The sequence below is a fragment of the Coloeus monedula genome, assembly GCF_965178545.1.
Source record: "Coloeus monedula genome assembly, chromosome: 12".
Lineage (NCBI taxonomy): Eukaryota > Metazoa > Chordata > Aves > Passeriformes > Corvidae > Coloeus > Coloeus monedula.
This window is the reverse complement of record NC_138792.1, coordinates 20,148,005-20,164,184: the sequence shown is the minus strand read 5'-3', so window position 1 is coordinate 20,164,184 and position 16,180 is coordinate 20,148,005. Positions and strand designations below refer to the sequence as shown.

General features: G+C 41.4%; 1 protein-coding gene across 1 annotated transcript; it reads right to left on the bottom strand.

Moving 5' to 3' along the window:
* Positions 1-1,352: 1,352 nt before the first annotated feature.
* LAS1L (LAS1 like ribosome biogenesis factor) lies at positions 1,353-15,734 on the bottom strand (the record flags this gene model as incomplete). The annotated part of the gene is made up of 13 exons (XM_082289526.1): positions 1,353-3,044; positions 5,591-5,732; positions 6,656-7,035; positions 7,615-7,750; positions 8,951-9,166; positions 10,064-10,149; positions 10,840-10,949; positions 11,321-11,367; positions 11,963-12,154; positions 13,218-13,299; positions 14,498-14,567; positions 14,764-14,889; positions 15,538-15,734. 13 exons carry the CDS (start codon positions 15,732-15,734, stop codon positions 2,954-2,956), a joined length of 1,875 nt encoding a protein of 624 aa, XP_082145652.1. The 3' UTR covers positions 1,353-2,953.
* Positions 15,735-16,180: the final 446 nt, after the last annotated feature.

The following is a 16,180-nucleotide window of genomic DNA, read 5'->3' as shown; positions in this document are numbered from 1 at the left end:
TTTAGTGCTTTACTGGAGTCAGAGCATTCTCTGGGAGTTCTGATTTACTTATCTTTCATCTTCAGCTATATTACTTTCACATAATGTGTCACTTAAAAGTGTGTAACTTTAAATTCATAAATCAAAAACCAAATGCTTTATGGGATGTCAGTCTAAATTATTTAATGTTTTTTGTAAGAATTACTTGTTAGTAATATAGTAAGTTGTACATGATTTCACTGCTGTTAGTCCTGTTGTCATATTGAGCTGCAGTAGTTGGCTTTATTCATTTGTAGAATTAAACATTACTGTTTAATTGTTGTAAAATTTTATAAATCTCTTTGGGTTTTTTTGGTTGACCCAAATATAATGTAAGTCTTAATGACAAAATGAGTGAAAATGGATGTTAAACCAGTATGTGGTATTCTTAAATCTCTGTGGTGGTAAGTGGGCACTGCTCTAGTTGCTGCGGCATGTAATTTATTTACTAGCATGAGTCTGTTTAGCTTTTGTAAAAATGCTTTAGCTGTAAACTTAAAAATAGGTGTGGAGTGTGGTTGCTTAGAACAAATAGAAGGAGATTCATTGAAAAAATCAAAACCAAAAATATCTAAGTAGGTGAGTTTCCCCCTACAGACTCCTAATGCCAGTTTGTCTGAAATTGTCCATTTTGGCATTTTGTTCAAATAATAAAGTTAAAAATACTTGGTGACATGTATGCATACTTGATCTATATCAACCTGCAAACAGGAACATTTGATTATTGTAATTTTTAAAACTCCACACTAAGGGGGAGGAACATGGCTCATTTCTGTGAAACTTTGTTCCGAAGTTGAAATATTACTTGACCTTGACTTGCCAAAAATTTACCTGAAGCATTAGTACTCCAGGACTTGTAACAGTCAGATCTTTAGATCTGTCACAGTTACTGCAACGGTGAGTGTTCAGCTTTCATACTCCTCTTATTTACCTATCGCTTGTTTGTGTGACAGAGCCCTTACCAAGTGTATTTCCTGCAATATTTCAACTGGAAAAATACAATTGCACCACCATGTAAATTATTCTTATGCCAGTGTTTGGTTAGCCTTTGAAGAGTCATTATACAATCTCGCTGATTTTGGTCTGTATTTAAAGTTTGTAAATGTATTAAAAGAATTGCAAGAATCTGAAAGAAGTATAGGCTATCACCTATTCCCCTCTGCTCTATGTAAATGTTTTGCACAATTATTTAATAATATGAAATATGCTATAGTTTATATATATAAAAAATTTTGCTTATTTAATAAAACTGAAAGCCATTGGATTATTTGTTTCTAGCTTTTTATTTTTCAACCCTCTTTAGACAAGACCCCCAAAAAGCTTTTTTGCCCGAAACAATTGTTGCAGTCTGTCCAAGTCATTTATTGGTAATTTTTTTAGCTGATTGCCTGAAAAAATCCCAGATTCTCTATGTGGGATAATGGCAGATACACAGGGCAGTAACTACAGCTGATCAAGGTCCTCTAGTAGTAGTAGCAGCACATGATCTTACCGAGTGCACTTCTTCCAAGGGGGGAAAAAAGCTACAGATGGTACAGTATTTGCCATTACCACACATTCCTATTCGAACTGTTATGCTTGATTGCAATACAAAATACAGTAATTGAAGTAATTTCATACTCAGCTAAATAAAAGTAATAAAAGAACAAATCCCTTTCACTCAGAATTTTCTAAATAAGCTTAATTAACTTCTGGGAAAAAGAAGTATTTCTAAAAATACTTGGAAGGGGAAGGGCTTCCATGAAAAATCCCTCATAACAAAAAGTTTATTTCCTTTTGCATTGGCACTGCTTGCTTTTAGAGAAGGAAATGTGCAATGCATCTTCCATTTTTGGATGCATGGTAACAAGCAACTGCAGTGTAGAGCAAGATAACAAAAAATCTAGAGAAGAAGGAATAAAGAAATAATACATTCTGGACATCTAGCTAAGCCTTTACTTGAGAACCTGTCCAAAGCATCCACGAAGCTGCTCTTCTAAACATTTCAACCCTATGCAATGTACTGCTAAAGTCGTATGTCCCTTTTTGTATCCCTTCCTACTGCCACATTATTCTTTTTGTTTAGTTTGTAAAACCTGCAAATTATTAGATGGACTCAGAGAAAGCCTCTGTTTTACCCTCTAGCAGATGCACTCTAACAAATTCTTACCAAGGAGTCCTGCAATAAATATACACTTAAACTCCTGGGTTTTTCTGACAGGTTACCGCAGAAGCCTCTTAAGTTCCAAGAGCCTGTAATACAGGTAAAGAAAACGGAATAGGAAAACCTATCTGGAAGCCATTTTTCTCAACAACTTTCCACAAGGTACTTTTTCAGTCCATTTCTGCAGTCATCATACCAGCTCTCAGCAAACACCACAGTATTGGTTATGAATATCAGCAAAATCAACAGAAGTAACATGAAGCAAAACACTTCAATCAAAAAAGAGACAGTAGTGGCTTCAAGACTATCACTTGAAAAAACATTGTGACAAAAACATTTCAAAGGTATATTTATGTATCACAGTACATTCAGCCATGCTCTAGCTAGGATTGATCCCTGAAGCTTCACTGAAATCCTAGAAAGATGAAAACTGGTAAAATCACTCCTCCAGGACAGCATCACTGAAATAAGAAGGGCTCAATAGTCTTGCTATTGAGGGCCAGAGGACACTTTCCAGAGTGAAAACTGAGAAACGGCATCCAGGAGCAAGGTTTGCCTTCAGTTAGTTGTATTTATTAACTATTTGGCAAACTTCAACTGGTTAAGCAAGACAATGGCTACTGTACATGCAACTTAAAACACAACACCTTTATAAAACAGTGATTTTACATGGTAAAAATCAATAAATCACAGCAACAACTTCTCCTGACTATTTCCCCACCACCATTACTAGATCTCCCACACCACTTAACTTGTGCAATACTAAAAGTCACAGAGCACTCTGCTGCTGTCTCAGAAAAGTTGAAGGCCACTTTTTATTTTATGGAAGTCATTCTGGGTCCACAACAATCCTCCTGTCATGGGAATATTCAATTCTGCAGAGCTGTGAGGAAAAGAATAAAGCACATAATCACTAGGCTGATTTAGAAGCTTACATCACCAAAGTAATTTTGATAGCACTTTATTTCCAAAATATTCTCATTTTTAGCTCTGAAACATTTATCTGCTGAAATGTCCTTAGTTTTTAATCAGTTTATTCTAGAGAGGCAATAGTCCTGAAACATGAAAGGTACAAGGCACAAACCAAAAGAAAGGTGACCAGGTACTAGCAATTGTGAGGGAGAAATGACTGCAGAAATAACCAGAGAACAATTTTCATCTGAACCTTCATCTGTCCTTTGCAGCTTGGAATACAAGCTCATCAGGTGAAATGCTAACACAGCAAGCAATTGACATGAGAACAGTCTGTCACAAATCTTAAAATGCTTATCCTGTACACTGATACTACCCCTTTCTATGGCTTCAGAAAAAAGTCATGGGACTTAGACATGCAACCCCTAAAGCAACAGCAAGTCAGCAACTCCACCCTCAGAAAACTCTCCAAGTGGTCATTATTGCCAAATTTGTTCCAGCTGTCAGGTAAAACTGATGCTGGGAGCTAATAAAAAGCACATATGCTTATCACAAAACCCAAAACATCTGCCTGAGGGATGACAGCAGCTATTCAAAGCTTCAGAGATTGCCTCAGCAACACTAAACGTGAACTTTGACAATACACATGCACAGCATAGACCAGAAAACCCAACAATGAGCACAATCTTTTGGGAGGAAGGAATTGCAGAAGGACAAAGAAGGGCATTGCTTTTAGAAAGGGCGGGTCCCATTGCCTATGCTGCAGATGCTATTCCAAGCACCTTACGGATATTTTCAAAGTAAAACGTCAAGTTTTCACAATCTCTCATACCACCTTTCAGTACCTGCCTTCATGAGCCTGGCAGAATAGCTCTCTGCAGACAGAGAACTTGGAGGGCAGTACCAAAATTAAATAGCAAACACCCATTCTGGAACGGGCCATACAAAAACCTTTGATGGGGAAGAAAAAACCCACACAGCTACAAGCCAGAGGACAAGGTTTCTGCACAGAAGAAAACGTAAGCAGTCAAGAAAATCTGCTTATTTCTGCCTTGGGGAAGTCAGACCACCTTTCCAAAACCACATGTCCTTTGGCAAATGGAGATGCTGCTATGCAAGGGAAGTAAGAATAATGAACAAGCTGCCATTGTAGCACTCCTGATGAAACCTGGATTATTTCCAGGCTCCGCTTCAGGAATAAATCAGCTTCTGCTCCTTTCTATTTGTGGTAACAACAGGTTTTCCTCATGTTTCTTTCTAAGATTTTTTTTTCTTGGCATCCTGCCAGGCTGTAATCTGAGTGGAACAAACTGTCTGCCCCTTTCCCCACACAAAGAGATGCAGAAACACATGTTACTTTTGGCCTGCTATGTGCTTTCTTATTTTCTGCATGAGTATTTTCTAGTAATACAAGCTGCATGACACATTACACTGTTCAAAAAACAGCCTGAAATGTACGTATCTGGCCTGTAGCTTTTTAGCCTGCAATTAATATACTATCAGTCCTCACTATGACTAAATCATATTTCAAAATGCAGTCTAGGCATCTTCCTCCAAAGGAACATAATGTTACTGATAAGGGAAGGTCAATTAATTTGATCCCATGGAGGATGGCCAACAGGATGGAGAAGAATGCAAGCCTTACTTTTTGGAAGATTTGAAACTGGAAGTTTGGAACCTGAACACAACTCTGAATATGTGAAAATATGAACACCTGCAAGATTTCCTCTCAGTGAAATACCCCAGGCTGCATGATTCTCAGTTCATCACACTGCTACTAGATTGGGCCCACCAACCACAGAAAAGAATCATGGATTAGAAAGTTGTCCAATCAAGTGTTAAGGAAAATAACTGCAATTTGTTTCTATTCTGAAGCATTCCTTGGATTCAAATAATAGGAGACAGATTTATATGTATGTGATGAAACTGATTTGACAGCTTACACCATTCAAGTTCCTATGACTTAAAAGTGTGAAATACTGACCCTATTAAAACATCTACAATGGGATGGATAACTGGATAAGCTTCACTTAGTAAGAAAAGTGATCTGACCAAAGCTTTATAGAATGCTCCCATTATTTCCAGGACAAGCTGTGTTTCTTTACTGAGGTCAGATCTGCAGTTCTAAATTACTAGCTACAGCTCTAAAAGGTCACTGGGCACTGCCAGCCTACTTAGGATCAGAGCCCCAGCTAATAAAAACACAAGTTGTCAAGCCTGCTGGGGCTGTGCTGATACCTGCTAAACAGCAGTATTTCATAATCCTTGCAATGTTTTTTTTTTTAAATGAGCAGGAGGAGTGAAGATTGAAATATTATAAGATGGCGTCCTCAAAGGATACCATTAGGGTTAGGTTAGTAAGTATTAGAGACAATAGCAGATATTCGGGTCAAACCATTTAAATAGAAGTAAAAAGGAAATCTCAGCCTTAATTTTTCACATGGTATAGTAAAAGGCACAGAGACAGAAATGCATTTCATGGCTCAGGGATAAAGTACCACCCACACCATTACTCACTTTGTATTGAGAGACTTCCACTCATCCCTCACTGGCTGATCAAGCAGGGACATCATAGAATAATTATCCAACATGAGACCATCAGGGTCATCTGTCTGACCTGGGAGTTTCCCAAGAGGAAAGTCTTTCCATCGTACTTCATCTAGATAAAAACGGTACAAAACCAAGAAGTCTGAGTTTCCCAAAGAGATTGTCAAAACACAAGATGACCCTCCCCAAGTCCACAAATACTGCCTCATGCAACTCAGCCATTCAGCAAATGATCTGAACCAATGTCACAGAAGCAGAGGACAGTTTTACTTCTGTTCTCAAAACATCCAGTTCTAACAAGCTGTTCACATCAGCATAACTAAGATCTCTTCTCCTTTTTTTTTTTTTACTTCAGAAAATTTCCCAGTGGATGGAGTACAAGAGTTCAGTCTTCTAGTGGCTGTTTTTTTTCCTTTAAATGCCATTTTGACTTCAACTCTTCTCCGCCAACTTCCTCCTCCTGTGTTCGAGTCCCTCCATGACTCATCCAAAATTCTTAGCTACAGAGACCTCCAACCCCCATGAGAAAGTATAGCTACTGTAACAAAGCTAACAAAACACTTGATACACTGTTTATTCCTTCTAAAAACTTGTCTTGCTCATTTCTGTTGTTTGCCACCATGTCATAACAACCACTTTCCCAGAGCATAGAACTTAGGTTCATAGACAAACTGTGCTTTCAAATACCCCCAAGTCTGACAAAGAGAAATCCAAGAAACATCCATATTTTCTTCACCATTCACAGCTGGCATATATCCTGCCCCATCAGTTGAATACACTGAAATTTCGAAGTTTGGAAAAGCCTAATAAAATAATGAGACAATAATAGCATGCTCCTGGAAAACACACTCGCACTATTTTAAGAGCTTAAGAGAAATTACTCCTGCACATAAACGAAAGACTGGAAACTTCACATTTTTCAGTAATCTGGCATTTAGATTACTTTGAAGCACAATTTAATTATGGCCAGACCCAAAGGGCTGAGATGTCTTTGCATTTCAATTAACCTTTGTCAGTGATAGAGTCACTTTTTACCTGCGGTGATCTGCCAGGCGGACCCTTGCAGTGCTGCCCTTTTCTCAGCAATAGCCACCATGTTACCAGAATGAGCAAGTCCTTCCAAAGGATTTGTTTCAGTTACCATCTCCTCTTCCTCCTCTTCCACTTCCTCTACACCATCATCTCTCTCTAGCACATCTTCTTGTTTCTCTACAGTCTGCCCTTGATTTTTAACCTGATTTTCTTGCCTGGCTCTCCACTGTAAGCTCTCTATAGTATAAATTGGCTGTTCACTGCCATCTGAAGAGAGGCCTGGACTGGACAAAGGGGCACCTCCTTCTGTGTAAATGGAAGCAAGATAGAGAAGGTTCTTCCTAGAAGAACGTGGCAAGCGAGGTCTCATGATTGTGAGGATCCTAGAAAGGAAAAAGGGCAATGGAAAAGTCTTAAAAGGGTTGATAAATCTTCATCTAGAGTCTTTTTTGCTTTTAAGTGTTTGTTTTCTCCAGGACAGCTGCCTCACATAGTTCATCTAACAGGCAAAATTTGATTATCCCCTGGTCAGTGGATGCTGAAATACTCCATCTTTGTGATTAAAATTAAGGGCTTGGGATACTTCTAACTGAATTACTGCTTTGCTGTTTTCATGTATAAAAGTTAGGAGCTGTGGTAAATTCCTATCACCTGAATAAGCAGTCACATCTCTACCAAGTCACTTTGTTTCTGAACAGGTTGCTTTAAAAGCCTCCCCAGATAACCTCTGCTTTCATTCTGAAGGTACAATCATTTAGAATTCTTTTCCTTCTTCTCTTTGTGTGCAATCAATGGGGAGATGAATAGCAGCAAGCATGGCTTTATATGCACCTGCTACAATTTCTGCCAGATCCAAAGAGAGGCAAGGGAATGCAGCTATAGCTCAGCGTATCACTAGGAAACCAAAGCTGTTACAGAGCACTGTTTGCAGTTCCCTTTCCAGGTCACAGGATCAAACTTACAGCTGAAGAAGATGTGGGGTTGCCCAGCAGGGAGCTTCCAAGCAACTGTCAGTCAATCTTATCCACTGCAAAGGGACTTTATGCAGGAACAGCTCCTTCACAGACACCTGTTTGTTACAGTGTTGCCTTTTCTTCCCTTCAAAGAAGATAATGAAAACAACAGGGTGCTCAAAACTCATCAAAAACATACCCTTCATCCCTCTGCATTTTTACTGGAACACATCCTCAAATAAGCTGGCATTTTAACTCAAGTCCATGACCAGCTATATCGACCAAATACATCAAGGTTGTTACAAAGGACTTGGCAGTGCATGGGCAGCTCAGGTAGCTCCACAAGACCTGACCACAGTGCAGTGCAGACATTCCCAAGCTGGCCCTGAGCACATCACTCCGGACAGGAAAGCCACAAGATGTGTTTGAACAGTTTTATCCCAAATAAATGCAGTATACTGTATCTGGGACCCAGTATCATTCCAGATAGCTCTGCAAAGAGTAGACTGAACAGCAGGGAACTAGCACCACTCAGGGATCTTGGTACATCATAGGTATGTTTCGCACTGAGTGAAAGCACCAAATATTAACCTATGACTGCCCGAGATACTGGCAAAATCTTTGTGCAGCCTGAGCCAGACCAGAAGAGGACAGAAGAGGCACCAAAATTAAGGGATGGAAACCTATGCAAGGATGCACTGTGTCACAGTATTAAAACCTTGTTAGCAGAATACCTGTGACACTGTATAATTAAGGCCCTTCAGTGCTCATCTCTGTAATGAAACACACAGTTTGCCAATTTTAAAAGTTCTAAGTCAGGAACTGAAAACAAAATATTACTTATTACTTTTGTGTAAGTTTAGAAGGCATAAAAATCCTGTGATAGGATCAATAAAGGACAGCAACACTATTTAGTATCCTATAAAGTCAGGCTTCTGCTAAGGGAGGAAAGAACTGGGAACAGGGATCTCATAACAGACTGCATATAACAGTGGCAGATAGCATATAAGGATGTTATTTCCTACAAGTATTGATATCTGGAAAAATTAGCACTTAAGGGCCTGATCCTTCCTGCGAGAAACCGGCTTTTCCTATCCTGACGAGGCTGCAGCAAACTTACCAATAACAATTTCAATTTTTTACTAAGAAATACATAACATGCACAAGCTGCATGTTGAAAAGTCTAAGAAATGCAACAATAAAAGCTTATGTTCACGTGACAAAATATACTAATTAGGCAACTGCACTTTATGTATAAAGGTCCCACCACTTTATTAGTGTAGGTTTACACTAGTACAGAAGAAACTCTTACGCTTTTTTAAACTCAGAAATTCCAGACACTCACCAGCGTTTACTTTGGCAATGCCAGTCAGCAACTCAGAAATCCAGTTGATCAAGAACTGAGGCCGGAGTTCTGAAGAGTCAGAACATTCCTTCAATTCTATAAACATTTTCTCTATTAGGATCTGTGTAAAACTTCGTGAAAGGAGGCCTGACAGCAAAGGCTGCCAAAAGCAGTAAAATGTCGGGGGAATTTTGAATTGCCATACCTCTTTATTTGCTGCAAGAAGAAAAAACAAAACAGAGAAGCCAGAAATTGGTGCTTTGTAATTTTTTAATGAAATATAGGTGTGACACTCGCTCCAAACTAAAGAGGTTTGTTCTAAGATGACTGATTCCAGCATACTTCCTGAGGGCCTCACTGAAGCTGAAACTATTATTTTTCTTATACTAGGCAAGTAAAATAAGTAGCAATTTGATAATTAGCACAAGGAAATTATGAACACAGGAAAATCTACCTGTTTTGCTAATCCCTTTCCAGTTTCATCTTATTTCTCGTATCATTAAGAACTATTCTGTCTAAAAACATACTGCAAAGAGAAGGTTCATTGAGCAAAGCAACAAAATCAAAAAGCTTTTACATTTTTCTACTGTTATATAGTCATGGAAATTTGAGAATCTTTCTTGCAAAGTTCTTTGGCCGTGAAATAGGGGATTTATTTATTTTCATTCCCTCTAGGTGCCTAATTCTCTTGCAAACAATAAATGCAACTCCACACACATGGGCAGCAGCTTGGAACTATGATGCAACTGGTCAACGAAGCTCAAAAAACCCCATCCATTTTGATTTGCTTCAAATATTCAGTGTAGAAAAGAAACTAGTGGGAGTTCCTGAAATCAGCAACTATTGCGGAAAAGGGTAGAGATGCAAGCCTTGAAAGATGTTTTGGCTAGATATTCAGTGCTGAAGAGCTATCCTTCCATCCTAAGAGACTTAGGCAAAAGCAATAGCTAAGCATGGCCATAAGTGGTTCTGCAGAACAGGGCAAAAGATGTTTAAGGACCCAGATAGAATATGCAGACAATGACAGATTTCAATATAATGAGAAAAAATGAAAAGACTTGGTCATAACACTAGCTATGCATTTTCTACTTGCGTGGTGCATAGAACACTAACCTTCATACTTGATATTTAGCATCTTCAGACAATCCATCTTTGGGATGAGAAAGCCATCACTGAGAAGAGCTTCAGCCACTGTCTCCCTAGAGCAGAGAGACTTATTACTGCCACTTACTCCTTTACCTATCAAAACACCACTTGCACCAGTTCTGAAACAAGTTTGACAGCCAAATACCTGGAACTCTGAGGACGGAATGGAGAATTTTTTGTTCGAACAAAAGATCTGGTAATGCTGTTCTTGTACAGCATATATATTTATATTCAACACATAAGGAGTTACAGCTCTTATCTGTAACATTATACTCTCTCCCCTCTACAGTTACACTGATCAGATTTCTCAAAGTGGGTCAAGATCTCCATGAAAATTTATATGGTAATAAGAAAGTCTCAACACACTAGGTCCTAGAGGCTCTGTAGTAATAGAAAGATAGAAAATATAGAAAATGCCAAGTATTGCCCTGCAATTTTTAAGAATTCTAAAGGTTACTGTGAAATCAAAATCTCTACAGGGTTGTTGGGAGTTTTTGAAGACACTGAAGATGCTGCATGCCTTGGGGCCAGCATCGCTAAGTCTGGGAAAACACCTTGGAGACCATCTGGCACAAGGAATACTGCTTGTTAGCACAGATCAACAACTCAGTCCTCAAAGATGCTGAGGAAACAAACTGCTTTCTCCATGATCAGGTATAGGACATTATGAAAAGGCAATTTAATAGGTCTACAGCCTAGTTCAGCACTGTACCTTTCACCTCTGTTCTTTATCAGAGACATACCTGTTTTCCTGCATCAGGTCTTTGATCTGAGCCAAAATCCAGTCCACTTCTGAAGAGGAATCAGACCACAATTCTCGAGACTTTGAAACAGACTGCATAGTCTGCATAACCTGAGTGAAGGAAAAATTCAAGCATTAATAGAAAATATACTCCTATGGCAAACACAAAAACATTGCTATGACAAGAAGATGCACATGCCACATGTACTTCATCAACAGCACTTGAAAAAATTCACAGAAGTTCCCCTTCCTTGGGATCTCAAGTAAGTACAGATCTCCTTTATAAACAAAGTGTCCACATTAGGAACTGTCACAGCTCAAATTGTTTGTTCTCTGTAGTGAAGATTTTCTTTGGCAAGCCATGTATGACAACATTAGCAGACAGACCTGCACAAGGAACTAAGACAACAAGGAAGAGAAGACAAATTGCCCAAGAAAGAAAAGAGAATTAACTAAAGTGGTGATCATCAGAGTGCACTTACACGAAACTGCTCATTCTTGTAAGATATCAGAACATCTCTGACTTTTTCTAGAAATAAACATAAATATATCATTTAAGCAGAAGATCAACTATGTAAGGGAATTTTGTATCTGAGGAAGCTGCTTAGTTTTGCTAAATTTACACTCAAGGAAGGCGTCAAATGAAGCCAGCAATTCTGTTCAGACAACAGAGGGACGACTCCCAAAACTCTCAGACTTTTCCAGCAACATAAATTTTCTCAAGTGGGGCTGAACCACGATTTCCATATTTTATCACTAACAGTAGCCAAAGACAGGTAAGTTGGATAAACCCAGACAGCTCAAAAATAAATCCCTAAATAGATCAGTGTAGGAAGAAATTGTTCCCATATGCAGTTTATGTTCTGATGCATATTTGTATTCCTAATACTTGCATTTTGCATCAATTGCAACAGCGCTACAGCTATTCACAAACCAAAGTGCTACAAATTTGAAGAAATACTACCAAACCAGTCAGTCAACCCCAAGGGCAATCTACCAAGGCCCAAAGAGGAATCCCAAAATCTGAGCTGAAGGTATATCTTTATGCTGGAAGATGACATATTTAAACTGCTTTCTCCAGTTCATCTAATCCTTGTATCTGCTATTGGTCTAGGAACACCTGCCATGGAATTCCTTGTGTTTCTGACGGGCCTCATGCTGCGGGGTTTGAATCTCCCATCCGTCACTGTCCAACTCTGCATTTGCTTCCACCTCTTCCTGCTCTTCTTCCTCATCCTCACTTTCTTCACACAAGTTATTGCCCAGCTGACGGCTCCAATACATCTTTCGTAGCCAGTCCAGCACAACATCACAACCTAATGGAGAACAGAAAACATTATCTTCTCAGTGAGAATTTCTTTGTTACAGCAAAAAACAATATAGGTGGTATATTGCTAACTTGTATTATGAAAATAAATACTACTAACCAGTTATGAACCCTGAAAACACAAAAAACTTCAGTAATGAAAAGGTGAACAAGTTAAAAAAAACCCAAACAAACAAAAAAACAAACCAAAACCAACCCCAGAAGGAAACCAGGAATAAAAACCCAAAATCCAGTATCACATGCATGGTAACTACCCCTCATTATTTTGGAGAAAGAAAAAAAAAAAAAGATTGGACACAGACACTGCTATGGCACTGCACCTTGCTCAAGGTAGGTCAAACTTAAGCAGTAACTAGGTCCCTGCAGTGGCATTCTGATGAGAAAATGAGTCAGTACTTTAGCATCACCATGGTCAACATAGCATCTATAACAATAACATAATTTTTTTTGTGCAGGGACTACACTAGGCATACATCAGATAGCATGGAAAGAAAATGCCTTTACTTCCAACAGCATTTTCCCAATTCAATCTAAGGATCCTGCTGAAGATTATTTAGCTGGCTTCTCCATCCTTTACACAAAATTCCCAGGAATCTCTTCAAATGCTATGACCTGGTCATTCATTCAGGTCTGCAGTATCTACATTTCTCCCTAAATGGGATTTTTTAAGAGTCTTAGGTATTGCTAAACCATCAGGAAAAGCTTTTACCTATTTCCCCAAGATGAACTTCCTGTGCTGTAAAAAAGCAAAACCACCAAACTCTTGTTTCCAGTAATTTTTTTCAGGGATAGAAGAAAGCCTCTGAACATCTGTCCTGTAAGGAACCACAACCTGGAGCCAGTGGACACAGCTCAGCTACCCCCACAGGGCAGCGGCAAATCCTCCCAGTATCCGATACCACAACTCTCCCTGCCAGGACAAGCGCACTGCCTGTCCTGCAGCACCCCAAAATGAAGGTGGGGTGCTGCCCTCAGGACCTGCAGCACTGGCACTGCCACCCCAAGCATGCCTCAGGCCACCCCTCCCAATGCCACCCACTGGTGGCACTCACCCTTGCGGCACAGAGCCAGCCGCGGCAGCTTCCCGTGCGTCAGCTCATGACGGAGGTCCACAACCCAGATGGGGATGTCCACCTGCAATAACAGCCAACACATGTTACCCCTCTGTTTCCACTGCATCAGGCCACACCTGCATGCAGCCCTGCAAAGCTGCAGAGAGCCTCTGCCTAAGTGGGAACAGCGCCTTCCCAGCCACTCCTTCACCGTAGTTCCCCTGCTTCCCACTTCAATAATGGGCCAAGATCCCCCAATTCTCTGATGCCACTCCTCCTGTGGTCTAGGACCCACACAAACTCGCATTTTACAGTTTAAGTTTTTCAGTGTTACATGCAACAACAGATTTCTTTTTAGACAGAGGTGTTACATGTAATTTAATGATCCTGAGAAGCAGTTCAATTATATTTAAATGGATGAGACATGCTAGATAACTATATATCAAAGACACAAATAATATCATATATAATACTCAAATTTACACAATAATTTGCATGCAATTTTTTGCAACTTCCCCGAGGACAACTACCTTAAACTTTTAAAAGTTTCCTACCATAACTACCTTTATGCAAGACCTTTGCTTTTAAGCTTGATCAGTTTTAAAAAGTGAGAAGCAGAACTTTTCTCAAAAACCCAGGAAAAAAATAAAAATCAATTCAACATTCTCATGCAGGGGCCCAAACCTACACAGAAGAGTCTCAAATACTGTCTGTCCTTCACTGTCAAAACTTGTTCAGTCCCAGGTATGGTGCTCAGTGCAGCTGGCAGTAAAAGGACTCAATCTGGTCCTGCTACTACAATTACAGCTTGAACCTTCCCTCCTCCACACACAAGTGGAAAAGCTCACCTGAAGACACGAGATTAAAATACCTGCAAATGTGTTTTTTATGTATAACCTTGCTTGTCAAAGACTAGAATTTATAAACCACAGATTTAGCTCTTTTTCCTATCTCAGTAGCTAAGAAAGAAAAATGTGTAACAGTATGTCAAGTGGGACTACATACATGTAAATCAAGACTTTTGATCACATGTGATTCAAAAACCTTTAATGATCATCAGCCTTTGTTACTCTTATTGTGACTTCAAAGAACAAACTTTTAGATCCAGTTGCAATAAGGCTGTTTACAACTTTGCACCTGGAATAAACTAGCATCTATATTATTTTGGCTACAAAAGAATGACCCCCTACAATTTCCTTCACTCAGTGTTGTTGTTAATAACCAAAACATATCTTTCTGTATAGATGTAAATTATCAAGCAACTCTTATTTAATATTTACCTCTCTGGCTAACTGTCTCAGAGGAATGCTGACCATCTTCTGTTTCCTTTCTGTGATCAAGTTGACAAACCTGCATGCAGGTTACAGAAAAAATAAATTACTATCAAGAGCTGCAGAGAAGCTTGGAACTCCAGAGACAAACTCCCCATGTGCTGTACAACCCTGTGGTCCCAGAGACACAAAGTGAACTTGGACAGTTTAATAATGACATCTGTCCAGGTCTTTCTCTCTCTCTCTCAAAGCACACAGGCCTTCAGAGCCCTTACCTTACAAGAGCCAGCCCATAAGAGAGGATAAGCTCATGTGACTTCAATCTGCCAGATGAATCGAGGACCTTACAACGGATCAGTTCTGCCGTGCAGTCCACTGCAAGAGGCATTTTTGGACCATACCTGGAGGCAAAGGAAAACCAGGTGAGCAGTCTCACACAAATACACTCACCCTGTAAAAATGGCAACTTTCCAACTATGTTTTGTGTTCTGTGGTACATAACAGCCTGAGAAATGGTATGCTGAGACAGAATCAAAGGCTCTTTCCAGAAGGCTTCTATTGGAACAGAGTGATTACACCGTTACTCCTAAGCTCACGTTAAATGAGTACTTACTGGTAGAAAGCACATACACAAGATGCATTACCTGGGCGGGTCTTGTGTACGGATGCAGCAGGGGCAATTTGGGGGCCTTGAATATGCTCACCGCCTCGAGAAATCAGCCCGTGAAGTTGCAGGCATGCGGGGCTTCTACCTCGCCTGCTCCCACGGGGCCACCGTGTTCTTGGCATAAGCTACGTGCCCGGAGCTTCCCGCAATGGAGAAGGTGCCCTGAAAGACGGGGCCGCCTGCCTGGCTGCACCGGCGGCCTGCACACACAGCCCCGACCGCGGAGCTGCTCCGCCGGGGAGCCGCACCGGGTCCTCGGCGGCCGCCGGGCCCAGGACCGCGAGCGCCGGGCACAGCCTGGGCGAAGGGCACAGAGGGGCCGCTCCAGGGACAGAAGGGCAGCCCCGAGAGCCGCATCCCGCTCCCCGCCCGCGGCCCGTACCGGCTCTTCCATGCCGAGACGCGGTCCAGCGCATCCTGCTGCAGCCGGCTGTCCCCGCAGTACAGCCCCACCATCACCTGGTCCCACTCCGCTCGGCCCCTCCATGCCACCACCGTTCGCAGCGGCTTCAGCCGCCTGCGGGCCGGGGACGAGCTCGGTCGCCCGCGGCGCCAGCCCGGGCCCGCACGGCCCGACATGCCGCCACCGCTAGCGCCGCTCCTCCCTCCCGCCTCCGCCCTGCGCGCTCTGCGCCGCTTCCGCTTCCCGCTCCCGCCGCGCTCGGGGCGGGTGTGGCCGCCTGAGGGCTGGCTGGCGGGCCCCGGCAGTGCCGGAGGGCGGTGGGGCTGCTGTGGGGATTCACTGCGGCCGGAGGGGCTCGGGGCCAGTGCAAAACAGGCGCATTCTCCCCTTGTGCAGCTGCGGGGAGCTGAGGGACGGCGAAATGTGTCCTGAATCAGGGCGAGGGGAGCCTTGCGAGAAAGCATAGGACCATCCCCAGCGGCCACACCATATGCCCGAGAATGTTGTCCAAACGCTTCTTGAACTCTGTCAGCCTTGGTGCTGTGACCACTGCCCTATGGGGCCTGTTCCAGGGCCCAGCCACCTTCTGGGTGAAAAGTCTTTTCCTAATAGCCAACCTAAA